The sequence below is a fragment of the Scyliorhinus canicula genome, chromosome 19 (genome assembly GCF_902713615.1).
Source record: "Scyliorhinus canicula chromosome 19, sScyCan1.1, whole genome shotgun sequence".
In the NCBI taxonomy this organism is placed as follows: Eukaryota; Metazoa; Chordata; class Chondrichthyes; order Carcharhiniformes; family Scyliorhinidae; genus Scyliorhinus; species Scyliorhinus canicula.
This window is the reverse complement of record NC_052164.1, coordinates 11,510,388-11,537,938: the sequence shown is the minus strand read 5'-3', so window position 1 is coordinate 11,537,938 and position 27,551 is coordinate 11,510,388. Positions and strand designations below refer to the sequence as shown.

Sequence of the window (27,551 nt, the reverse complement as noted above, 5' to 3'; positions counted from 1 at the left end):
AGAATACTCCCTAAACGGGGGGCAGATACCTGATGGTATGGGGCAGACTGGAGGGGAGAAGAGTGGTGCTGGTGAATATATATGCCCCGAACTGGGATGACGTGGACTTCATTAAAAGAGTGCTGGGGAAGATCCCGGACCTGGATTCTCGCAGGCTAATAATGGGAGGGGACTTTAACATGGTCCTTGACCCGACTTTGGATCGGTCGTGTCCCAGAACGCGTAGACTCTCAGCAATGGCAAGGGAGCTGAAAGGGTTTATGGAGCAAATGGGGGCAGTGGACCCCTGGAGAGATAGACAGCCAACAGGAAGGGGCTACTCGTTTTACTCGCACGTCCATAAAGTATATTCCAGGATAGATTTCTGTGTACTAAGCAGGGACTGTATGGGGGAAGCAAAGAACACGGAATACTCAGCAAGTACCATTTCAGACCATGCCCCACATTGGGTGGACCTGCAGTTCGGGGGAGCGAGCTATCAACGCCCGCAATAGAGGCTAGATGTGGGACTGCTGTCGGAGGAGGGGATCTGCGAGAGGCTTCGGAGATGTATGCAAAATTACCTGCAGGTGAATGACACGGGGGGGGCCTCAGCGGCGACCCTGTGGGAGGCGCTAAAGGCAGTAGTGCGGGGGGAGCTGATTTCAATTGGGGCCCACAGAGCCAAGGCAGACCGGGCAGAGATGGATAGATTGGTCAGGGAAATGGGTCGGATAGATGAAGAGCACGCGGAGTCCCCGGGGGAGGTTTTACTCAGGGAGAGGCAGAGACTACAGGCGGAACTGGGGGCTCTATCCACGAGCAGGACTGTGGAACAGTAGGAAGGCGAGGGGAGTGGTGTACGAGCATGGGGAAAAGGCTAGCAGACTGTTAGCGCAGCAACTCAGGAGGAGGCAGGCGGCCAGGGAAATAGGCAGAGTAAGAGACGGGGAGGGGGGGGGGGCAAAGTGGAGTACCCGGCAGAATTGAATAAGGTATTCCGGGACTTCTATCGTAAGCTGTATACTTCGGAGCTGCCGGAAGAACCAGAGGGGATGAAAAGGTTTCTGGGCGGGTTAACATTCCCAACAGTTGGTGGGGGACGAGTGGAAGAGCTGGGGGCCCCGATTAGAGTACAGGAGGTATTCGGGGGCCTTAAGGCCATGCAGTCGGGGAAGTCCCCGGGGCCGGATGGATACCCAGTAGAGTTTTATAGGAAGTTCTCTGAGCTGGTGGACCCGGTCTTGGCGAGGGTTTTTAATGAGGCAAGGGACAGAGGGACCCTGCCGTCGACAATGTCACAAGCCACCATATCACTGATATTGAAGCGGGGTAAAGACCCGGAGGCGTGCGGGTCCTACAGGCCAATCTCCCTGATTAATGTAGACGCCAAACTCCTGGCAAAGGTACTGGCGGGTAGAATGGAGGACTGTGTACCGGAGGTGATTGGGGAGGATCAAACGGGGTTTGTGAAAGGTAGGCAGCTGGCGGCCAACCTGAGAAGATTACTTAATGTGATAATGATGCCCCCAGTGAGTAGGGAGGTGGAGGTAGTGGTGGCAATGGACGCCGAGAAGGCCTTTGACCGGGTGGAGTGGGACTATCTATGGGAGGTGCTCGGACGGTTTGGGTTCGGGGAGGGATTGGTGGATTGGATCAAACTATTATATCAGGCCCCGAGGGCCAGCGTCAGGACCAACAGAGAAGTGTCGGAGTACTTTAGGCTGTACCGAGGGACCAGACAGGGCTGCCCGCTCTCCCCGCTGCTGTTTGCGCTGGCCATAGAGCCGCTGGCGATTGCGCTGAGAGCCGCAGAGGGTTGGAAGGGGATGGTGAGGGGCGGGGTTGAACATAGGGTTTCTCTTTATGCAGACGACCTGCTCCTGTATGTGTCGGACCCAGTGGCCGGGATGGGAACTATACTGGGAACGCTGAGGAAGTTCGGCCAGTTCTCAGGATACAAATTAAATATGGTCAAGAGTGAAATGTTTGACTTCCGGTTGCGGCTATGACTAGCTAAGTCGCACGTTTGGCTGCTCCTGTTAGGAAGGTGTTTTCGGGCCGATTGGAGGGCCCCTAACGGCGCTGGAACGGCAATTCCCGGTGGGGGGAGGTTCCCAGAGGAGAACCCCGAAAAATTTATGGTCGTCACCCGAAGTGGGGCAGGAAAGAAAGCGGCAGCAGCTCCCCGAAAAAAGCGGGGGAAGAAATCCAAAATGGCGGCCGGCGGCGCACCCGAGGACTGGAGGAAATGGGCGGAGGAGCAGCAGGCCGTTCTCCTGCGCTTCTTCACGGAGCTGAAAGTGGAGCTGCTGGAGTCGATGAACGCGACGACCACCAGGCTGATGGGGGCACAGGCGACCCAAGAGGCGTCAATTCGGGAGCTGCAGCAGGAGATGACTGTGAGGGAGGAGGAGGCCACGGTCCTCGTGGGAAAGGTGGAGGTGCACGAGGCACTCCACCTGAGATGGCAAAACCGATTGGAGGAGATGGATACCCGCATGAGGCGGAAAAACCTGAGGATCCTGGGCCTGGCAGAAGGGCTGGAGGGGTCGGACCTCCAGGGGTATGTGGCAGAAATGCTGGGCTCACTGATGGGGGCAGGGGCCGTCCCTTCGCCCCTGGAATTGGAGGAGGCCTACAGAGTAATGGCCAGGAAGCCAAGAGCAAACGAACCCCCGAGGGCGGTGCTGGTTCGGTTCCAGCGATTCAGTGACCGGGAGAGGGTGCTGAGGTGGGCCAAGAGATAGAGGAGCAGCAAATGGGAGAACTCGACGGTGAGGATCTTTCAGGACTGGAGTGCGGAGGTGGCAAAGCGGCGGGCCCGGTTCAACCGGACGAAGGCGGTGCTGCATGCCAAGAGAATCAGATTCGGGATGCTGCAGCCAGCGCGCTTGTGGGTGACCTATAAGGACCAGCACCACTATTTCGAGTCCCCGGAGGAGGCGTGGGCCTTTGTCCAGGAAGAAAAGCTGGACTCGAACTAGAACCGGGGGATACTTGGCGGTCGTTGCCGCTCTGGTACTTTAAGCTGGACACGTGGCTTTCTTTTGGTTGGATTTTCACTTGGCCGTATTTTTGGACCCTTTTTGGTCTCTATACCAGTTTTTTCTCTCTTTTTTCTGTTATTTATAATGTTATGTTGGGAGGGCGGGGTGGGGGGGGGAGTGCCTGGGGTATGTGTTTCTTGTGGGGTTTTGGTTGTTTTGTATTTATCGGTGTGAGATCGGGGACGGGGGTGGAACTGAAGATGGAGGGGCGGGGAGGGGCAGGGCGAAAGCGCGGGCTTTCCTCTGGTTTCCCGCGCACGGGGCAGAGGAGGGAGGGGGGTGGGAGTAAGGGGCGTGGTCAGCAATGGCTCCCTTTCCCGCGCTGGAGCGGGGTCAAGGAGGGGTGGTAAGGGGGGGGACGTCCCCCATGCCGGGAGGAGCCGGAGTGTGGCAGGGGCAGCTGGGTCAGCGTAAACCAGCTGACTTACGGAAGTACTATGGAGGGTGCATCGCGGCTAGGAAGGGTCCTAGCCTGGGGGGGGAGGGGGGTGGGGGGGGGGGGGGGGGGAGGGGGAGGGGGGAAAGGGGGGGCCACCGGGTTGCTGCTGAAAAGGCCAGGGAGGAGAAGTTGAGGACTGGAGGGGTGGGGGGGGGGGGGGCGCCATCGCCATGGGGAGCGGGTCAGAAAGGGAGGGCTGACTCGGGGCGAGCAGGTGACAGGATATGGCTAGTCGGCAGGGGAAAGGGGCGGGCTGCCCCTCGACCCGGCTGATCACTTGGAATGTGAGGGGGCTGAATGGGCCGGTCAAGAGAACGAGAGTAATCTCGCACTTGAAGGGACTGAAGGCGGATGTAGCAATGCTACAAGAGACCCATTTGAAGGTGGCGGACCAGGTCCGCCTGAGAAGGGGGTGGGTGGGACAGGTGTTCCACTCAGGACTGGACGTAAAGAACCGGGGGGTGGCGATCCTGGTAGGGAAGAGGGTGTCGTTCGTGGCGGCGGAGGTGGTGGCGGATAAAGAGGGTAGATATGTCATGGTGAAGGGTAGGCTGCAGGGGGAGAAAGTGGTGATGGTTAACGTGTATGCCCCGAACTGGGACGACGCTGGCTTCATGAAGCGCCTACTGGGCCTCATTCCGGACCTGGAGGCAGGGGGCCTGATCATGGGGGGGGGACTTCAACACAGTGCTGGACCCCGTGTTGGACAGATCGAGTTCAAGGACGAGTAGGAGGCCGGCAGCGGCAGAAGTGTTAAAGGGGTTTATGGAGCAGATGGGAGGGGTGGACCCCTGGAGGTTTGGGAGGCCGAGGGCGAGGGAGTATTCCTTTTTCTCCCATGTCCACAGAGTCTATTCTAGAATTGACTTTTTTGTATTGAGCAGGGGACTGATCCCGAAAGTACGGGAAGTGGAGTACTCGGCCATAGCGGTCTCAGACCACGCGCCACACTGGGTAGATTTGGAAATGGGGGAGGTGCGAGACCAGCGTCCGCTGTGGCGCCTGGATGTGGGGTTGCTGGCGGATGAGGAGGTGTATAAGAGGGTCCGGAAGAGCATTGAAAGATATCTGGACACTAATGACACGGGGGAGGTGCAGGTGGGGATGGTATGGGAGGCCCTGAAGGCGGTGATCCGGGGGGAGCTGATCTCCATACGGGCACATAGGGAAAGGAGGGAGAGACAGGAGAGGGAGAGGCTGGTGGGGGAGCTTCTGGACGTGGATAGGAAATATGCGGAGGCACCAGAGGAGGGGCTGTTCGGGGAATGGCGTAGTTTGCAGGCTAAGTTTGACCTGTTGACCACCAGAAAGGCGGAGACACAGTGGAGAAGGGCGCAGGGCGCGATTTATGAGTATGGGGAGAAGGCGAGTAGGATGTTGGCGCATCAGTTCCGCAAGCGGGATGCGGCTAGAGAAATTGGGGGAGTGAGGGAGAGGGGTGGGAACATAGTGCAGAAGGGGCCAGAAGTAAATGGGGTTTTCAGAGACTTCTATAAGGAGCTGTATCGGTCAGAGCCGCCGACGAGGGGAGGGGGGATGGAGGGCTTCTTGAATAAACTGAGGTTCCCCAAGGTCCAAGATTTGCTGGTAGATGGGCTGGGGGCGCAGATAGGGTTAGAGGAGCTAGTCAAGGGGATTGGGCATATGCAGTCGGGGAAGGCGCCGGGGCCAGACGGGTTCCCGGTGGAATTTTACAAAAAATATGCGGATTTGGTGGGCCCTGTGCTGGTGCGAGCCTTCAACGAGGCATGGGAGGGGGGGGCTCTGCCCCCGACAATGTCGCAGGCACTGATCTCTCTGATCTTGAAGCGGGACAAGGACCCCGTGCAGTGTGGGTCATATAGGCCTATCTCGCTCCTAAATGTAGACGCCAAGTTGCTGGCAAAGATCCTGGCTACCAGGATAGAGGATTGTGTGCCAGGGGTGATACACGAGGACCAGACGGGTTTTGTGAAAGGGCGGCAGCTTAATACGAACGTGCGGAGACTGCTAAACGTCATCATGATGCCGGCAGTGGAGGGTGAGGCGGAGATAGTGGTGGCATTGGACGCGGAGAAAGCATTTGATAGGGTGGAGTGGAAGTACCTGTGGGAGACGCTGGAACGGTTTGGATTTGGGGAGGGATTTATTAAATGGGTGAAGCTGCTCTATTCGGCCCCGACGGCAAGTGTAGTGACGAATGGTAGGAGATCGGAGTATTTTGGGCTCCACCGGGGGACCAGACAGGGGTGCCCCTTGTCCCCCCTGCTCTTCGCACTGGCAATTGAACCATTGGCGATGGCACTGAGGGGCTCAGGGGGGTGGAGAGGGCTGACAAGGGGCGGGGAGGAGCACCGGGTATCGCTATACGCGGACGACCTGCTGCTATACGTGGCAGACCCAGAAGGGGGAATGCCGGAGGTGATGGAGCTGCTAGCAGAATTTGGGGACTTTTCGGGGTACAAGCTAAACTTGGGCAAGAGTGAGGTATTTGTGATACACCCAGGGGACCAGGAAGAGGGAATTGGGAGACTCCCGTTGAAGAGAGCGGGAAAGAGTTTTAGATATTTAGGGGTGCAGGTGGCAAGGAACTGGGGGACTCTCCACAAGTTGAACTTCTCCAGGCTGGTGGAACAGATGGAGGAGGAATTTAAAAGGTGGGACATGGTGTCGCTGTCGCTGGCGGGCAGAGTGCAGTCCGTTAAAATGACGGTCCTCCCGAGGTTTTTGTTTTTATTTCAGTGCTTGCCCATCTTCCTCCCTAGGGCCTTCTTCAAAAAGGTGACGAGCAGCATCATGAGCTACGTGTGGGCGCACGGCACCCCAAGGGTGAGGAGGGTCTTCTTGGAGCGGAGTAGGGAGAGTGGAGGGCTGGCATTACCCAACCTTTCGGGGTATTACTGGGCGGCTAATGTATCGATGGTGCGCAAGTGGATGATGGAAGGGGAGGGGGCAGCTTGGAAACGAATGGAGAGGGCGTCCTGTGGCAACATAAGCCTGGGGGCCCTAGTAACGGCGCCATGGCCGCTCCCTCCCACGAGGTACACCACGAGCCCGGGGGTGGCGGCCACCCTCAAGATCTGGGGGCAGTGGAGGCGACACAGGGGGGAAGTGGGAGGTCTGATGGAGGCACCGTTAAGAGGGAACCATAGATTCATCCCGGGGAACATGGACGGGGGATTCCAGAGCTGGCACAGGGTGGGCATCAGGCAGCTGAAGGATCTGTTTGTAGATGGGAGGTTTGCGAGCCTGAGAGAGCTGGAGGAGAAATTCGGGCTCCCCCCGGGAAACGTGTTTAGACATCTGCAGGTGAAGGCATTTGCTAGACGCCAGGTGGAAGGGTTTCCCTTGCTCCCCAGCAGGGGGGCGAGCGATAGGGTGCTCTCGGGGGTCTGGGTCGGAGGGGGGAGGATATCGGACATATACAAAGTAATGCAGGAGGCTGAGGAGGCATCAGTAGAGGAGCTGAAAGCCAAGTGGGAGGGGGAGCTGGGAGAGCAGATAGAGGATGGGATATGGGCTGATGCCCTGGAGAGGGTTAATTCTTCCTCCTCGTGTGCGAGGCTTAGCCTCATTCAATTTAAGGTGCTACATAGAGCCCATATGACGGGGACAAGGATGAGTCGGTTCTTTGGGGGTGAGGACAGATGTGTCAGGTGTTCGGGAAGTCCAGCGAACCATGTCCATATGTTTTGGGCATGTCCGGCACTGGAGGAGTTCTGGAAGGGGGTGGCAAGGACGGTGTCGAGGGTGGTGGGATCCAGGGTCAAACCAGGATGGGGACTAGCGATCTTTGGGGTTGGGGTGGAGCCGGGGGTACAGGAGGCGAGAGAGGCCGGAGTACTGGCCTTTGCGTCCCTAGTTGCGCGAAGAAGGATACTGATACAGTGGAAGGACGCGAGGCCTCCAAGCGTGGAAACGTGGATTAATGACATGGCAAGCTTTATCCAGTTGGAAAGGGTCAAATTCGCCCTGAGAGGGTCGGTACAAGGGTTCTTCAGGCGGTGGCAGCCTTTCCTCGACTTTTTGGCTCAAAGATAGGGTGCAAAGGTCGCAGCAGCAGCAACCCGGGGGGGGGGGGGGGGGGGGGGGGGGGGGGGGGGGGGAGAGGGGGGGGGGGGATGGCAACAACGGGTTGTGGTGGGTTATTTAAGGTTGTAATGCGGGCAAATTTGTTCGCAATTCATGTTTGATGTTAATTGTTGCTTTGTTTGTTTTTGGGGGGGGGAGGGGGGGAGGGACAGCGCGCGCGGGGGGTCGGGCGGGGGGGGATATTTGTTAAGAGGGAATGTTTTGTAATAGTCTATGGTTAGGTGGGGTAAATATTTTCATGTAAAAAATCTTTTCAATAAAAATTATTTAAAAAAAAAAGAGTGAAATGTTTGTGGTCCAGGCAAGGGGCCAGGAGAACAGATTGAGAGGGCTACCGTTTAGGCTGGTTGAGGACAATTTCCGGTATTTGGGAATCCAGGTGGCACGAGACTGGGGCAGGCTGCATAAGTTAAATTTGGCCAGGGTGGTGGAGCAAATGAAGGGAGAGTTTCGGAGATGGGATGCACTCCCGCTGTTGCTGGCAGGGAGGGTGCAGACTGTAAAGATGACAATCCTCCCTCGATTTTTGTTTATTTTTCAGTGCCTCCCGATCTTTATCCCACAGTCCTTCTTCAAAAGAGTTAACGGGCTGATCATGAGCTTTGTCTGGGCAGGAAAATACCCGCGGGTGAAGAAGGCGATGTTGGAGAGGAACCGCAGCGAGGGAGGGCTGGCTTTGCTGACTCTGATCAATTATTACTGGGCGGCCAACATCGCTATGATCAGGAAGTGGATGGTGGGTACGGGGTCTATTTGGAAGCGGGTGGAGGCGGCTTCGTGCAGGGGCTCCAGCTTGGCAGCCCTGGTCACGGCTCCTCTACCGCTGCCGCCGGCCAAGTACACCACCAGCCCGGTAGTGGTGGCGACCCTGCGGATATGGGGCCAGTGGAGGAGGCATGTGGGGGAGATGGGGGCGTCTGTCTGGGCGCCAATCTGTGACAACCATCGGTTTGCCCCCAGGAGTATGGATGGGGGGTTCCGAGTATGGCGGCGGGCGGGGGCGGGAAGGGTGGGTGATATGTTCCTGGAAGGGAGCTTCGCGAGTTTGAGGAGCTTGGAGGAGAAATTTGGGTTGGTAAGGGGAAATGATTTTAGATACCTACAGTTGCGGGACTTTGTTCGTAGACAGGTCCCATCTTTCCCACGCCTCCCGCCAATGGGGATCCTCGACAGAATAGTCTCTAGGAGGGAAGAAGGGGAGGGTAGAGCCTCGGGTATATATAAGGTGCTCATGAGGGAGGAAGGGTCCCAGACAGAGGAACTGAAACTTAAATGGGAGGAGGAGCTAGGCGGGGAAATGGAGGATGGGCTGTGGGCAGAGGCCCTGAGTAGGGTAAATTCGACCGCGACATGTGCTAGGCTCGGGCTGATTCAATTTAAGGTCGTTCACCGGGCCCATATGACGGTGGCTCGGATGAGCAAATTCTTCGGGATAGAGGACAAATGCGCTAGGTGCGCGGGAGGACCAGCGAACCACGTGCACATGTTTTGGGCATGCCCTAAGCTGAGGGGGTACTGGGAGGGATTTGCGGGGGTCATGTCCCGGGTACTAAAAACAAGGGTGGTGATGAGTCCAGGGGTGGCAATTTTTGGGGTTTCGGGGGACCCGGGGGTCCAGGGGGAGAAAGAGGACGATGTTTTGGCCTTTGCTTCCCTGATAGCCCGGCGACGAATTCTATTGGCGTGGAGGGACTCAAAGTCCCCGAAGACGGAGTTGTGGCTTGCGGACATGTCGAGTTTCCTGGGTATGGAGAAAATTAAGTTCGCCTTGAGGGGATCTGTGCAGGGGTTCGCCCGGAGGTGGCAACGATTTATTGACATATTTGCGGGAGAGTGAGCGTCAGCAGGGGGGTGGGGGGAGGGGGGGGAGGGGTAGAGTAGAATAGGAGGGAAAATATGGCGGGTAGTACCGGTGGGAGAGGAGCGGGCTTGTGCAATATGTTATGATTGAAGTATTGAAAGTTAATGGATGTTTGCATATTTTTGCCTTTTTTTGCTTTCTTTCTGATGATGTCTGAAACTGTTTATAAAGCTAAAAACTACCTCAATAAAATTGTTTATTAAAAAAAAAAGAATACTCCCTAAACACCTCATTTATTTTCCCCGGCTCTGACACCACATCCCCTGCCCTAGTCCGTATCTTCAATATTTCCCTGGACGCGGCCTGCCACAGTAGCTGATATGCTAACATTCGACTCGCTTTCTCCCCGTATTCGTACTGCACCCCTCTTGCCCTGTGCAGCTGTCCGACCACCCTCCCCTTTGTCAGCCTATTAAATTGACCCTGAAATGTTTTCCTCCTAACCAATCCTTCCGTGGTGGGCACCCTCGAGTACTCACTATCTACCTCCACTATCTGGTTCATGAGCCGTTCTAATTCTTCCCTCCTTTTCCTATCCGCATGAGTCTTGAATGAGATAATCTACCTCCGGACCACCGCATTTAGCGTTTCCCAAAAGGTGGACACCTCCCCGTTCTGGTTCAATTCCACATAATCTTTAATCACAGCCGCACTTTGTCACAAAAGCCTCTGTCTGCCAACAACCTCGAATTGAGCCTCCATCCCAGCTTCTGACCCATCCTGATCTACGCCGAATCTCCAGCCATTGGGGCACATGGTCTGAGATTCCTATCCCCGCGTACTCCGCCCCCTCCACCCAAACCAAAATCTCCCGGATCACCACAAAACAGTCAATTTTGGAATACACCCTACAGACATATGGAAAAAAAGGAAGTCCCTTCCCCATACCCATCTTTTCCATAAACCCCCCCAGCTCCTTTGCCATTTGTATCCTACCCATTGACCTTGGATTCGATCTATCTACCCTTGGCTCTAGGGCACAGTTAAAGTCTCCTCCCATAAACAACTGGTGTGTGGCCAAGTCCGGGATTGCTGCCAGCAACTCCCTCATAAAACCTACATCATCCCAATTCATTGCATACATGTTCACCAACACCACCAGCGTCCCTTCTAATACCCCACTCACAATCACATATCTCCCACCCGGGTCCCTCACTTCCTTCTCGCTCACAAACCCCGTTTTCTTGCTCATTAAAATTTCCACTCTCCACGAATTGGAATCAAACCCCGAGTGGAAATCCTGACCAACCTACCCGTTCCTTAGTCTAACCTGGTCCTCCTGCAGAAAGACCATCTCCGCTTTCAAGCTCCTGAGGTGCGCAAAAACCCTAGGTCCATTGAGCACTCGTACGTTCCACGTTATCAACCTTACCAGAGGCTTCTGCCTCCATTTCTCTCTACTGCCTGTCATCCTCCCCTTTTGACTCTAGCCCCGTTGATTCTATCCTGTACCTGGCCCATCCAAGATGACCTCCTTTGGCGCCCCTGACCATGTGGAAGACACAAATAACATGCCAGCGACTGATAGAAATGAGGCTATGACAGGTGAGGACCTTGAGAGGATTGTTATCACTAAGGAGGGAGTGATGGGCAAGCTAATGGGGCTAAAGGTAGACAAGTCTCCTGGCCCTGATGGAATGCATCCCAGAGTGCTAAAAGAGATGGCTAGGGAAATTGCAGATGCACTAATGATAATTTACCGAAATTCACTAGACTCTGGGGTGGTCCCGGTGGATTGGAAATTAGCAAATGTGACGCCACTGTTTAAAAAAAGAGGTAGGCAGAAAGCAGGAAATTATAGGCCAGTGAGTTTAACTTCGGTAATAGGGAAGATGCTGGAATCTATCATCAAGGAAGAAATTGCGAGGCATCTTGATAGAAATTGTCCCATTGGGCAGACGCAGCATGGGTTCGTTAAAGGCAGGTCATGCCTAACTAATTTAGTGGAATTTTTTGAGGACATTACCAGTGCAGTAGATAACGGGGAGCCGATGGATGTGGTATATCTGGATTTCCAGAAAGCCTTTGACAAGGTGCCACACAAAAGGTTGCTGCATAAGATAAAGATGCATGGCATTAAGGGTAAAGTAGTAGCATGGATAGAGGATTGGTTAATTGATAGAAAGCAAAGAGTTGGGATAAATGGGTGTTTCTCTGGTTGGCAATCAGTAGCTAGTGGTGTCCCTCAGGGATCCGTGTTGGGCCCACAATTGTTCACAATTTACATTGATGATTTGGAGTTGGGGACCAAGGGCAATGTGTCCAAGTTTGCAGATGACACTAAGATGAGTGGTAAAGCGAAAAGTGCAGAGGATACTGGAAGTCTGCAGAGGGATTTGGATAGGTTAAGTGAATGGGCTCGGGTCTGGCAGATGGAATACAATGTTGACAAATGTGAGGTTATCCATTTTGGTAGGAATAACAGCAAACGGGATTATTATTTAAACGATAAAATATTAAAGCATGCCGCTGTTCAGAGAGACTTGGGTGTGCTAGTGCATGAGTCACAGAAGGTTGGTTTACAAGTGCAACAGGTGATTAAGAAGGCAAATGGAATTTTGTCCTTCATTGCTAGAGGGATGGAGTTTAAGACTAGGGAGGTTATGTTGCAATTATATAAGGTGTTAGTGCGGCCACACCTGGAGTATTGTGTTCAGTTTTGGTCTCCTTACCTGAGAAAGGACGTACTGGCGCTGGAGGGTGTGCAGAGGAGATTCACTAGGTTAATCCCAGAGCTGAAGGGGTTGGATTATGAGGAGAGGTTGAGTAGACTGGGACTGTACTCGTTGGAATTTAGAAGGATGAGGGGGGATCTTATAGAAACATTTAAAATTATGAAGGGAATAGATAGGATAGATGCGGGCAGGTTGTTTCCACTGGCGGGTGACAGCAGAACTAGGGGGCATAGCCTCAAAATAAGGGGAAGTAGATTTAGGACTGAGTTTAGGAGGAACTTCTTCACCCAAAGGGTTGTGAATCTATGGAATTCCTTGCCCAGTGAAGCAGTTGAGGCTCCTTCATTACTTGTTTTTAAGGTAAAGATAGATAGTTTTTTGAAGAATAAAGGGATTAAGGGTTATGGTGTTCGGGCCGGAAAGTGGAGCTGAGTCCACAAAAGATCAGCCATGATCTAATTGAATGGCGGAGCAGGCTCGAGGGGCCAGATGGCCTACTCCTGCTCCTAGTTCTTATGTTCTTATGTCTCTTCTCCCACCTCGTAGTGTCAACCTCCCTATCTGTTCCCCCCCTCCAGAAAGATTTCTAAGTATGGTATAGAACATAGAACATAGAACACTACAGCGCAGTACGGGCCCTTCGGCCCTCGATGTTGCGCCGACCTGTGAAACCATCTGAAGCCTATCTGACCTACACTATTCCATTTTCATCCATATGTCTATCCAGTGACCACTTAAATGCCCTTAAGGTTGGCGAGTCTACTACTATTGCAGGCAGGGCGTTCCACACCCCTACTACTCTCTGAGTAAAGAAACTGCCTCTGACATCTGTCCTATATCTATCACCCCTCAATTTAAAGCTATGTCCCCTCGTGTTGGTCATCACCATCCGAGGAAAAAGACTCTCACTGTCCACCCTATCTAACCCTCTGACTATCTTATATGTCTCTATTAAGTCACCTCTCAGCCTTCTCCTCTCTAACGAAAACAACCTCAATTCCCTGAGCCTTTCCTCGTAAGACCTTCCCTCCATACCAGGCAACATCCTAGTAAATCTCCTCTGAACCCTTTCCAAAGCTTCCACATCCTTCCTATAATGTGGTGACCAGAACTGCACGCAGTACTCCAGGTGTGGCCGCACCAGAGTTATGTACAGCTGCAGCATGACCTTGTGGTTCCAAAACTCAATCCCCCTGCTTATAAAGGCTAGCACACCATATGCCTTCTTAACAGCCCTATTAACCTGGGTGGCAACTTTCAGGGATTTATGTACCTGGATGCCGAGATCTCTCTGTTCATCTACACTACCAAGAATCTTGCCATTAGCCCAGTACTCTGCATTCCTGTTACCCCTTCCAAAGTGAACCACCTCACACTTTTCCGCATTAAACTCCATCTGCCACCTCTCAGCCCAGCTCTGCAGCTTATCTATGTCCCTCTGTATCCTATAACATCCTTCAGCACTATCCACAACTCCACCAACCTTCGTGTCATCTGCAAATTTACTAACCCATCCTTCTACACCCTCTTCCAGGTCATTTATAAAAATGACAAACAGCAGTGTCCCCAAAACAGATCCTTGCGGTACACCACTAGTAACTGAACTCCAGGATGAACATTTGCCATCAACCACCACCCTCTGTCTTCTTTCAGCTAGCCAATTACTGATCCAAACCGCTAAATCACCTTCAATTCCATACTTCCTTATTTTCTGCAACAGCCTACCGTGGGGAACCTTATCAAACGTCTTACTGAAATCCATATACACCACATCAACAGCTTTACCCTGATCCACCTGTTTGGTCACCTTCTCAAAAAACTCAATAAGGTTTGTGAGACATGACCTACCCTTCACAAAACCGTGTTGAGTATCGCTAATCAATTTGTTCTTTTCAAGATGATTATAAACCCTATCTCTTATAACTTTTTCCAACATTTTACCCACAACCGAAGTAAGGCTCACAGGTCTATAATTACCAGGGTTGTCTCTACTCCCCTTCTTGAACAAGGGGACAACATTTGCTATCCTCCAGTCTTCCGGCACTATTCCTGTCGACAAAGACGACATAAAGATCAAGGACAAAGGCTCTGCAATCTCCTTCCTGGCTTCCCAGAGAATCCTAGGATAAATCCCATCTGGCCCAGGGGACTTATCTATTTTGACATTTTCTAAAATTGCTAACACCTCCTCCTTTTGAACCTCAATTCCATCTAGCCTGGTCGACTGAACCTGAGTGTTCTCCTCGACAACATTGTCTTTCTCCAGTGTAAACACTGACGAAAAATATCCATTTAATGCTTCCCCTATCTCCTCTGATTCCACACACAACAATGGTAGCGAACGGGAATTGCCGCAAGCTTCCCGGCGCTCAGCCTGGTGAGGCCAGAAATGCAATACAACGTTAATTGCTCCACTTAATGAGACTCCACACACTTAATGCCACAAATGAAGGCTCGCCAGCCGATTCGCCAAGACCACGCTCGCCAGCCCCCCTCCGCTAACAAGGTTGAGAAGCACTTAAACAGCACTTGTATAGACAATCCCACTCAGCTTGCAGCCATGGCGCCGAGATGTCCGGCACCAAGGTTTGGAAACGCAGTCCTGGGGAGGCTTCTAGATGCAGTGGAGGTCAAGTGGGATATCCTGTTCCCTCGAGGGTCCCGGAGGATGGGCCATAAGTCAGCCAGTGCCGACTGGGATGAAGTGGCATCAGCCATCACCTAGGGCAGCGTGATCATGAGGGCTGGCCTCCAATTCCGCAAGAAGGTCAACGACCAACACCGGGCAGCACGGGTCAGTTGACACCGACACCCCCCCCTCCCCCGAAACCTTTACACCCCTACACGAGCATCCCCCCAAACCTCCATGTGCCCCCCAGCCCTCCATCCTCCCTCTCCCTTCAAACCCCCCAATCCTTCCTTCACCACCGCCCCCCCCCCCCGACTACTGTGAACCATGCGTGTGGCTAACGAAGCCCTCTCTGTGTCTCTGCAGGAGAAGCTCTCCCACAATTGCTGGGAGAGGGCCCAGATTGGCAGAGGGGTGCCGAACATAGGAATCCTCACCACCTTCGAGGAACGGGGCCTGGAGGTGATGGGGTGGCCGAGGACAGAACGGTTACCAATGTGGAGGTTGACGCACATTTCTCACTGGAGGTGAGGATCCACTGGGCCCCACCTGGAGGACCTGTCAAATGTGAGTAGTGATTGCCATACAGACTGACCCATTCCTCCCACTAACCACGTGTCCATTCTGGCTGGTCTCCCGGTTCACCCCGGATCATCCTCCAGCCCCTGCTAATCCAGCGCCTCCTCATCATCCTCGTCCTCCTCTTCCTCAGAGGTGGCCACATGTTCCACACCCCTCACCTCCAGCACGTCGCCTGGCCGCTGTGCCAGGTTGTGGAGGACACAGCAGACCACCTCAGAGTGGGCGACCCTCCGGCGGTGTGCTGTAGCGCACTACCAGAGCTGTCGATGCATTGGAACCCCATTTTGTGCAGTTGATGCACTGCTCAATGGCAGCCTGGGTGGCCACATGAGCTTCATTGTACCGGGTCTCTGCTTCGGTCTCCGGCCGCCGTAGTGACATCATTAGCCAGCGGGTACCCCTCATCCCCCAAGAACCATCCTGAGGTGGTGGTTGAGGCCAACGATGTCCGACTTTCCCAAGATGCAACTGTTGTGGACACTCCCTGGGGAGAGTGCACACATGTGCATGACCTTTATATGGTGGTCACACATGAGCTGTATGTTCAGGGAGTGGAAATCCTTCCTGTTAATGTAGGGCACATTAGCTGGCCTGGTGCACGCAAGGCAACATGCGTGCAGTCTATCAGCACCTGGACCTGGGGCATCCCAGCAATGGTGGAGAATCCTTCCGCCCAGGCTTGTTGGGCCATGTCAAATGTCAAAGTTTATATGGTTTTCCCACCAGGGCAAAAAGGGCATCCGTGACCTGTCGGGTGCACTTCTGGGCTATGGCCTGTAAGATGCCACACAGGCCCCTGCTCAAGGCGTAAAAGCCCAGGGCTGCGCTGCCCTTGATGGCCACAGAGAATGGATATCCTCTTCCTTGTGGTGCCAAGTCTGCGAAGACATGGCACAGGTGCCGCACCGTCTCCTTACTGAGGTGGATCCTCCTGCGGCACACGCTGTCCATCATCTGTTTGAACAGATGATGTGGGCAGCACGGTAGAACAGTGGTTAGCACTGTCGCTTCACAGCTCCTGGGTCTGCACGTTCTCCCCGTGTCTGTGTGGGTTTCCTCCGGGTGCTCCAGTTTCCTCCCTCAGTCCAAAGATGTGCAGGTTAGGTGGATTGTCCATGATAAATTGCCATTAGAGTCCAAAAAATGTTAGGTGAGGTTACTTCGGTTACAGGAATCGGGTGGAGGTGTGGGCTTAATTAGGGTGCTCTATCCGAGGGCAAGTGCAGACTCGATGGACCAAATGGCCTCCTTCTGCACTGTAAATTCTATGAATTCTACAAATGATCAACGATGCCCGTACACCCTGGGTTGTTGTGGGCCTCCTCCTCTGGATTCCTCCTTGGTCTGATGAGCGGCCAGATCCTCAGGATGTGGGGCAGCGTCCGGCATATGGGCCGCTGCCTTGAGCCTCCACAGATGCTGCTGCTGCCACCATCTCCGGCATCTGGCCACCAGGAGCTGGCATGGTGGAGCTGCGCGTGTTGTCCCCCCAACGCCGCCCCCCCCGCCCCATCATGGTGGCCCATCCCAGTCGAGGGTGCCCCCCCACCCGACGGGGTCGCCCCACTCCCTGCCAAGCACTGGGGCAGCCAGCCCAGTGCCTCTGGGCTCTTTGCCTGTGAGCAAAGATAGCTACTCACCTCCTCGGCTCCCTGCAGAAGCCCTTCCATCGGGATCACATTTTTAAAATGGAGTACTAATCGGCGTTAGCATGACCACTTGCTGGGGAGGCCGATGAATCAGGAGAGTTCATTGGATATGGGGTGGCTCCCGTTATTTGTATGGAAATAGGGCTGAAGTGATGATTATTGCCTTCTCGCCACGCTATGGCAGGAACCCAATTTTGCCTAAGGGAACAGATTGGTTGCATCGCATATTGTTTGGCGCCGGGCGCTTTTCTCGCTTTTGGCCTCTCCCGCTATTCACCGGCCTTGTCGTGCTCTCACTCGAGCGCAACGAGGCCAGAGAATTGCACCCAGTATCTTCAGGTGTCAGGGAAAGAGGTGTCGGGGCGAGGTGAAATTGGAAACAAACAGATCTGATGAAGAAATTTGACTTCATACTGGAGGATAGAGCTCAAGTCATGCGCCTCATCGCTAATTGAGGGTGCAGCCATTAAAACCAATAGAAATGACATTGGGAGGTTTAATGGGTGACCGAGACACCTTGGTGCCTTTTTCATAATCGTTAAAGTAAAAATAATTCACAAATTCTTCAATAAGCCACAGGAATTCTAAATGGTGTTTATAACACATGGAAATTAGCCTTGGCAACGTTAGTCCAGACACTTTTGCAGATGCTGAGGTATGAAGACTGGAAAGAGGGGCCGAGGGGGAGAAAATCTCGTCATATTACAGTGTGCAAAGAGGTCAAAGAAAATGTTTGAGTGTTTAACCTAATGTAGCATCATCGACATAGAATCACATAATGATGCCAGCGCAGAAGGAGGTTTCCGACATTGAGACCATGCCGACTCTCTGCAAGAATAGTCCAGCTCAACCAACTCCCTAAACCTTTCTCCTTCCCCCATGGCTCTGCATTTTTCTTTCTCTTCAGGTACTTACCAATTCTCTTTTTAAAGCCAGGATTCAATCTGTCTTCAACACGAACAAACCGACAAGGAGCAGGAGTGGGCCATTCAGCCCCTCCACCCTGTTCCCCCCCATTTAATAGGATCATGGCTGATCTGATATTAACCTCAAATTTGCATGCCGCCATCCATGGTAACCTATCACCCTCTTGCTTACCCAGAATCTATCCACCTCTGCCTTAACAATATTCAAAGACTCTGCCTCCACCACCTTTTCAGGGAGAGAGTTCCAAAGACTCACGACCCTGAGTGAAAGAAAATCGGCACAGCTCTGTTTTGAGTGGAGACCCTTTATTAATTTAACAGTGACCACACACTCCAACAGAGCCTTTTAGATCCTGGCCACTACTTACATAAAAAATGTTTTGCCTCAGTTGCTTCCTTAAATCAGTTCTCTCTGGTTTTCGATCCTTCATTCAGTGGAAACAATGTCATTCTACCTGCTCTATGTAGACCCCTCATGATTCTGAACTGCTCTATAAAGTTTCCCCTCAACCTTACCTGCTCTGTAGAACAACTGCTGCTTTTGCAACCAATTCATGTAATGGAAATACTCACCCCCTGGAACCATTCCATAAAATCTTTTCTGCATCCTATCTGGAGACTTCACATCCTCCCTAAAGGGCAATGTCCAGAACTGGACACAACACTCTGGTTGTCATCGATCCCATTATGTATAAATATTCTCCAAACAAGAAAGAATCAAACCCGCCACATTAATTTACATTCATTTTTTTCATAGAATGATATAAATACCTAAAAAAAAAAATTTATTATTGCCGACGTATTTTTCCTCTCTCATTAACCTGTCCTGTAGAGTCCCCTAGTCAGGAGACTTGTTGGATGGGATCATCGATTGTCATTGTGGTGATAACTCAGAGAAGTACCAATGCAACATTGACTTGCTGTTGAAATCTCCAGTTCCAATGTGTTCAGGATGTAAACCAATGCACCAGAAAACCATCCCGAACATACTCAGATTGAAATAGCAAAACTTAAATAAACAATGAACGCTTACCAAAATCCAAATCCTTGCCATCAGTCAAGATGTCAGCAAGTGTGACAGATGTTGGGAAGTATTTGTCTTTTGTGAAAAATAAAAATCCCTTCTCTATCTTGACGAGATGAAGGGGTTTGTACTTCTCTGCATCACACAAGCTTACTGCGGGAATCAGTGTGCCGTAAGGGTCAAGTTCTTTCGCGATGTTTTGAGCTGCATTGTGAAACATGCTTCCAGAAATCTACAAACATAAAACACAAATGTGTTTAGCAGAATGCATTGGAGATGAAACAATGGACCGGGTGAGTGTCACATAGTTCAGCATTTATCTAATAGATTGATTACCGAGTCTATTATTCTCCCCCTCCCCGATTTTGAAGATGGCATTATCACAGATAGAGGAGTATCGGGAAAGTGATGCCAGCTCACCGATGCCACACCTGTCGCCAGACAGAGAGACCGATACCCAGGACTCTAACTTTCCATTTTACCCGTGTCCGAAGCGAGGCAGAGAGTTTATGCTGCGCCATTATATTGTAAAAACATTCAGATCAAGCAAGTTCATAATCTGTGACTCTTTGAGATCTTGAATCCAATACAATGTTTAAACAATTAAGAGGACAAAGCTGAGGCCGGGGGTTAGAGGGTGGGAGGTGAAAATTGCATGAGTGCTCTCACTGTAATTGGGAATTTTAAGACACAGATCTGTGAGCAGTAATTTCATTAGTACTGGGTATTGGAGATAGGGGGGAGCATCCTGTGATGAATTCTAGACTGTTTGGAGTGGGAAGTCAGTGGCCGGGATTCTACGTACCTGAGACTAAATGTTGAGGCCGGGGCAGGATTCATGGACTATTATGACAGTAAAACTGCCACTGAACCTGGACCGATTCAGCAACTGTGGAAGGGTTAGCACCAGCACCATGTGGAACACAATCGATTCCAATGAGAAACGGTGCCTGATCCGCCGGGTCCATGATTGACACGCTGAGGCTGACAAGCTGCAGCCACATATACACATTACACTTCCCACACACACTTGTCCCAGCCAACAAGATGGCTCTGGTTACACTGGAGCACTCCCACACAGCTGATGCGTCGGCTGGGGCCAAAGGGCATCTGGGGGTGGGGGGGGGGGGGGGGTGCCCTGGGGGAAACCCACAGGACATGTGGCCAGAGGTTCACAGTGGGCAGTCAGCGGTGTGCGCAGCTACATGGCTGCCTTGCAGGTCACGGTAATGGTGGGTCCGTACCCATCCACCCCAACCCCATAGCCCACCTCCTGGCCACCCCCAGCTACTCCCCCCCCCCCCCCCCCCCAATTCCTGGCAGAAGCACCCTGACCAGCAGCACAACTGTCAGCAAACTATGGCAATGTTGGACACTTTCCGTACCCCCTCTCTCTCCATCAGCAGCCACAGCGTTTGTTTCTCAATTTTTAAAAGTGCAAGTGAACATCGCTGTCGAGAATTTGCTGCAGTAGAGGCAGAGAATCACCAAGGTCCCGGAAAATACCGGGTCCGGCTCGCTAATCATATGCAAACTGTGTTTACTGTACGTGTGTTCCGGGCCGTATTGGCGCTGTTGTCGAGGTGACAGAGAATCCCACCCAGTGTCTCAGCGACACCCTGGGCGAAATTCTCCGAAGACCTGCGTGACGCCCATTTCCGGCGGGCAAAAGCGGTGCGGATGACTCCGGCGTTGGGGCCTTCTTTTAAGCCGTTAATCTCCGTTCCCGAAAGGGCCAGCAGCGGACTGACGCGATACGCGCAATGCCGGTACCCCCCCCCCCCCCCTCTCTTTCAACGCCGGTACCCCCCCTCTTTCTCAACGCCGGTACCCCCCCCCCCCTCTCTCTCTCAACGCCGGTACCCCCCCTCTCTCTCAACGCCGGTACCCCCCCCCTCTCTCTCAACGCCGGTACCCCCCCCCCCCTCTCTCTCAACGCCGGTACCCCCCCCCTCTCTCTCTCAATGCCGGTACCCCCCCCCTCTCTCTCTCAACGCCGATACCCCCCCTCTCTCTCAACGCCAGTACCCCCCCTCTCTCTCTCAACGCCGGTACCCCCCCCCCCCCTCTCTCTCAACGCCGGTACCCCCCCTCTCTCTCTCAACGCCGGTACCCCCCCCCCCCCCTCTCTCTCAACGCCGGTACCCCCCCCCCCTCTCTCTCAACGCCGGTACCCCCCCCTCTCTCTCTCAATGCCGGTACCCCCCCCTCTCTCTCTCAACGCCGATACCCCCCCTCTCTCTCAACGCCAGTACCCCCCCTCTCTCTCTCAACGCCGGTACCCCCCCCCTCTCTCTCAACGCCGGTACCCCCCCTCTCTCTCTCAACGCCGGTACCCCCCCCCCTCTCTCTCAACGCCGGTACCCCCCCCTCTCTCTCAACGCCTGTACCCCCCCTCTCTCAAAGCCAGTACCGCCCTCTCGCTCTCAACGCCGGTACCCCCCCCTCTCTCAACGCCGGTACACCCCCCTTTCTCTCTCAACGCAGGTAAACCCCCCTTTCTCTCTCAACGCCGGTACCCCCCCCTCTCTCTCAACGCCGGTACCCCCCCTCTCTCAACGCCGGTACCCCCCTCTCTCTCAACGCCGGTACCCCCCCTCTCTCTCTCAACGCCGGTACCCCCCCTCTCTCTCTCTCAACGCCGGTACCCCCCCCCCCCTCTCTCCCAACGCCGGTACCACCCCTCTCTCTCTCTCAACGCCGGTAGCCCCCCCCCTCTCTCTCAACGCCGGTACCCCCCCACATCTCTCTCAACGCCGGTACCCCCCCCCCTCTCTCTCAACGCCGGTGCCGGTACCCCCCCACCCCCAAATCCACCCCTCTCCAACACCGCTACCCCCGCATTCGATGTAGGTTACTGAACGGCGTCAACCACCATCAATGGTTGACGCCGTTATAAACCTACTGTGACTCTGCAGTAGAGGCAGAGAATCACCAAGATCCCGGAAAAAACCGGGTCCGGCTCGCTAATCATATGCAAACTGTGTTTACTGTACGTGTGTTCCGGGCCGTATTGGCGCTGTTGTCGAGGTGACAGAGAATCCCACCCAGTGTCTCAGCGACACCCTGGGCGAAATTCTCCGAAGACCTGCGTGACGCCCATTTCCGGCGGGCAAAAGCGGTGCGGATGACTCCGGCGTTGGGGCCTTCTTTTAAGCCGTTAATCTCCATTCCCGAAAGGGCCAGCAGCGGACTGACGCGATACGCGCAATGCCGGTACCCCCCCCCCCCCATCTCTCTCTCTCAACGCCGGTACCCCCCCTCTTTCTCAACGCCGGTACCCCCCCCCCCTCTCTCTCTCAATGCCGGTACCCCCCCCCTCTCTCTCTCAACGCCGATACCCCCCCCCTCTCTCTCTCTCAACGCCGATACCCCCCCTCTCTCTCAACGCCAGTACCCCCCCCCTCTCTCTCTCAACGACGGTACCCTCCCCTCTCTCTCTCAACGCCGGTACCCCCCCCCCCCCTCTCTCTCAACGACGGTAACCCCCCCTCTCTCTCTCAACGCCGGTACCCCCTCCTCTCTCAACACCGGTACCCCCCCCCCTCTCTCTCTCAACGCCCGGTACCCCCCCTTCTCTCTCTCAACTCCGGTACCCCCCTCTCTCTCAACGCCCGGTACCCCCCCCCCTCTCTATCTCAACGACGTACCCCCCTCTCTATCTCAACGCCGGTACCCCCCCCCTCTCTCCAACGCCGGTAACCCCCCCCCTCTCTATCAACGGCCGACCCCCCCTCTTCTCAAAGCCAGGTACGCCCTCTCGCTCTCACGCCGGGTACCCCCCCCCCCCCCTCTCTCAACGCCGGTACACCCCCCTTTCTCTCTCAACGCCGGTACACCCCCCTTTCTCTCTCAACGCCGGTACCCCCCCTCTCTCTCAACGCCGGTACCCCCCCTTCTCTCTCTCAACGCCGGTACCCCCCCCCCTCTCTCTCTCTCTCAACGCCGGTACCCCCCCCCCTCTCTCTCAACGCCGGTACCACCCCTCTCTCTCTCTCAACGCCGGTACCCCCCCCCCTCTCTCTCAACGCCGGTACCACCCCCCCTCCTCTCCACTCCTCTCAACGCCGGTATCCCCCCCCCTCTCTCTCAACACCAGTACCCCCCCCCTCTCTCATCGCCGGTACCCCCCTCTCTCTCAACGCCGGTACCCCCCCTTCTCTCTCTCAACGCCGGTCCCCCCCCTCTCTCCCAACACCGGTACACACCCCCCTCTCTCTCTCAACGCCGGTACCCACCCCTCTCTCTCTCAATGCCGGTACCCCCCCCTCTCTCTCTCAACGCCGTTACCCCCCCCCCTCTCAACGCCGGTAACCCCCCCCCCTCCCAACGCCGGTACCACCCCCACAATCTCTCTCAACGCCGGTACCCCCCCCTCTCTCTCAACGCCGGTACCCCCCCCCACATCTCTCTCAACGCCGGTACCCCCCCTCTCTCAACGCCGGTACCCCCCCCCCCTCTCTCTCTCTCTCAACGCCGGTACCCCCCCCCCCCTCTCTCTCAACGCCGGTACCACCCCTCTCTCTCTCTCAACGCCGGTACCCCCCCCCCTCTCTCTCAACGCCGGTACCACCCCCCCTCCTCTCCACTCCTCTCAACGCCGGTATCCCCCCCCCCTCTCTCTCAACACCAGTACCCCCCCCTCTCTCATCGCCGGTACCCCCCTCTCTCTCAACGCCGGTACCCCCCTTCTCTCTCTCAACGCCGGTCCCCCCCCTCTCTCCCAACACCGGTACACACCCCCCTCTCTCTCAACGCCGGTACCCACCCCTCTCTCTCTCAATGCCGGTACCCCCCCCCTCTCTCTCTCAACGCCGGTACCCCCCCCTCTCAACGCCGGTAACCCCCCCCCTCCCAACGCCGGTACCCCCCCACATCTCTCTCAACGCCGGTACCCCCCCTCTCTCTCAACGCCGGTACCCCCCCACATCTCTCTCAACGCCGGTACCCCCCCTCTCTCAACGCCGGTACCCCCCCACATCTCTCTCAACGCCGGTACCCCCCCCCCTCTCTCAACGCCGGTACCCCCCCACATCTCTCTCAACGCCGGTACCCCCCCCCTCTCTCTCAACGCCGGTGCCGGTACCCCCCCACCCCCAAATCCACCCCTCTCCAACACCGCTACCCCCGCATTCGATGTAGGTTACTGAAGGGCGTCAACCACCATCAATGGTTGACGCCGTTATAAACCTACTGTGATTTTCGCCGACGTGACCCATGGCCACGTCGGCGGGACTTCGGCCCATGCGGGCCGGAGATTTGTTGACATTAAAAATTAAATGACATCCCGCCGGCCGCAGCTGTTCTCAGAGGCTGCCGGCGGGATTTGCACAACGCCGGTTTTTGGCCGCTCGGAAAATTCAAAACCCGGCGGGAGCGGGAATAACGCCGCCGCCGGCCGATTCTCCAGCCCTGCGTGGGGTCGGAGAATTTCGCCCCCTGTGCCTGGAGAAAACACTCCAATGTTACCAAAGGAAATGCCAGCAGGTTTTGTAAACAGACTCACACAATTTCAGCCGGTGACAGCACTCAGAGCTGCTCTCAACCCAAAACTGGGAACAACTTTTCCAAATGTCATATCCTGGTGTAGTGTTGGCGGGGTTTAGGAGGATGGCGTGGTTTAGAAACAAGGGGAGTGGCTTGGGACCATGGGGTGGGGTTTGGCAGCAAGGGACGGGTTATGGTCTGGAAAGCAGAATGTGCGGATCTATTTGTCTGTCTTTGAGTTTTAACTCCTGCCTGTGGGAAATTCAGGTGGAATCCTGGCAACTTCCTCCCTGCTGGAATGAGGAGACAATGTTCAGGTCGGGAACTCCAGCTATTAATGTGAGTGTTCAGCTCTGGTTCTTTATAACTCATCTTGTAGGTCCACTCATTTCCCTGTCTGCTGACACCTCACATTCCAATCTGAACAACCGATACCATCCTGTCCCCATTCACTTCCATTCCTCACAGTCACCCTCCACTAATATTGTCCCTCCCGCCTCTCCACACGAGGCATTTGGAACATTGACTCCTCTGCTGTCCTTGTAGGAAAGAGAGTGCAACTGTAGGGAAAATGATTAAAGTGATGAATCACTCTCCCTGTCAACTGTCTGAGGCTGAACCACACTGTTTGCAACCTCCACACTCCACATTGAGGTGAGTTTTCAACCACATACCCAACATTGACACTCAGACTGACTGTTGACACCTCAATGTTATTGTCTGTTTCTGTACATCTCCGTTTTTCTGCTGCTGGAGCCCCTCGTCCACGCCTCTCTTCCCTACAGAGCTGATTATTCTAATTCACTTCTGACCACCTCCTCAATTTTACCATCCATAAACTTGGGAATCAGGAAGATGGCATCCACGTCAATTTCAGGGAATTTAATTCCCTGCATGTGCATAAAATCTCCTCCCATATCCTGGGTAAATTCCCCCTTCAGACAGGCTGGGATACCTGACGGGCAAGAAAGATTCCATAGCATTCTCACAGTGCTGAAGGAGGCCATTTAGCCTGTCAATTCTGCACCGACCATCTGACAGAGCACCCAACCGAGGCAACTTCCCCGACCTATTCCTGCAGCCTCCACCCAACCCGGACATCTTTGGATACTAATAATCATTTTAGCATGACCAATCCACCTATAATGCACATTTGTGGACTGGTAAAGACTTTGGCAAAGGCTGTAGCTGAGGAGCAGGGAGATTATGGGGGGGGGGGGGGGGGGGGGGGGGGGGGGGGGGGGGAGATGGAGGGAGGTTGTGGTCAGAGGCAGATTGGTGTTGGGTCAGCGATGGCGTGTTTGAACGGACTGCAGAGATATCAGGAGGGGATTCTCAGACTGACTTGTTGGACCTGGAGGAAAGACTCCTGCTCCTCCCAGCCCATTATCAGGACGTAGTGAATAGGAGCTGCCGGAGCCCATATTGTCCACGAGCTTACTCCACTATTTAGTGGGTGGCACGGTAGCATAGTGGTTAGCATTGATGTTTCACCTGATGATCCCAGGTTCGATTCCCGGCTTGGGTCACTGTCTGTGTGGAGTCTGCACATTCTCCCTGAGTCTGCGTGGGTTTCCTCCGGGTGCTCCGGTTTCCTCCCACAAGTCCCGAAAGACGTGCTGTTAGATAATTTGGGCACTCTGAATTCTCCCTCTGTGTACCCGAACAGGCGCCGGAGTGTGGCGACTAGGGGATTTTCACAGTAACTTCATTGTAGTGTTAATGTAGGCCTACTTGTGACAATAAAGATTAATATAGTACAATCAAAGCTGATCTTCTATCTCATTTCCATTTTTCTATACATTTTTCTATAAATTCCCTAAATCCCTTAAATCCCGAGAGTTCAAAAGTCTATCCCAGCTTTAAATACATTCACTGGTGAATTATCCACCACCCTCAGGGATAGAGAACTCCAAGGATTCACAAGACTTTGAGTGAAGAAACCTCGCCTCACCTTAGTACTGTAGAGACTCTTAACCTGCTGATCCAGTCCTTCTCGTCTTCTGTAACCTGCCAGGTGGCACACAGCTTCTTTTAAAGATCCCAGTAACTGATCCACCTCTAAGTCGGTCACCTGCTCCCCATCCTGCCTACTTTAGGAGCAGCAGTGGGTGGGGCTGAGAGGTTTAAATTTTTTAACACATATACAGAAATTGGATGGTGCTCCTCGGTTCGAGGTTCAAATTTCACCATGGTAGATTGTTAAATTTGATTTCTAATATAAATCATAGAATTCATAGAATTTACATTGCATATTGCTTGAAATGAAATGAAAATCGCTTATTGTCACGAGTAGGCTTCAATTAAGTTACTGTGAAAAGCCCCTAGTCGCCACATTCCGGCGCCTGTCCGGGGAGGCTAGTACGGGAATCGAACCGTGCTGCTGGCTTGAGTTGAGATGTAAATAATTCTCTGGCAGGCTTATCAATGCACCAAGCATTTCTGTGCATTTGCGCATCAGCCCTTTTCTCTACTCTGCCCCATTGAAGTCCACTAGTTATCTACAATGGAACTCATGTTATAGCTTGCTCCAGAGAACTGAGAATTCAGTATCTGAACTGATGGCTGAGGCTGTGTGATTGGGTAACTAAGTTTCTTCATTACATTTTCTTGTTCCTTTTGACTTCAGGCTCTGACAACATTCTTGAGCAGGCAGCCGTTCTTGGGTATCTGAAAGGATAAAGGCACAAGGGTCAGTTTTGGAGGGGGAAGTGGGAGAAAGCAGGAGGTGCAAGATTACACGGCAGCATAGTGGTTAGTGCTACCTCACAGCATCAAGGACCCTGGTTCAATTCCGGCCTCAGGTGATTTTGTGGAGTTTGCAAATTCTCTCCTTATTCTGTGTGGGTTTCCTCCGGGTGCTCTGGTTTCCGTCCACAGTTTGGTGGATTGGCCATGCTAAATTGACCCCGAGGGTGGGCTCGGGGGTGTAGGCTGAGGTAGGGTGGACCAGTCTTGGTAGGGACGCCTTTCGAAGGGTTGGTGCAGAATTGATGGGTTGAATGGCCTCCTTCTGCACCGTAGAGATTTGACGATTCTATTCTATGATTACACCCTCCAACAGCTCCAATCTGTGGCGGAGGAAATGGCATCACAATATATGGCAACAGGGTAATTACAGGCTCTGTAATGATCATCATTTTAAGGAAAGGCCAGAGGACCATATTCTTTTTTTTACT

The 27,551-nt window shown here is 53.8% G+C and overlaps 1 protein-coding gene across 1 annotated transcript in view; it reads right to left on the bottom strand.

Annotated features, from left to right (window-relative positions):
- Positions 1 to 27,551, bottom strand: part of LOC119954502 — a 95,116-nt gene that overhangs the window by 40,752 nt on the left and 26,813 nt on the right. Inside the window, exon 4 of the mRNA XM_038779789.1 lies at positions 18,895 to 19,117. Within this exon, the coding sequence (XP_038635717.1) occupies positions 18,895 to 19,117 (223 nt within the window). The remainder of the gene's footprint in view (positions 1 to 18,894; positions 19,118 to 27,551) is intronic.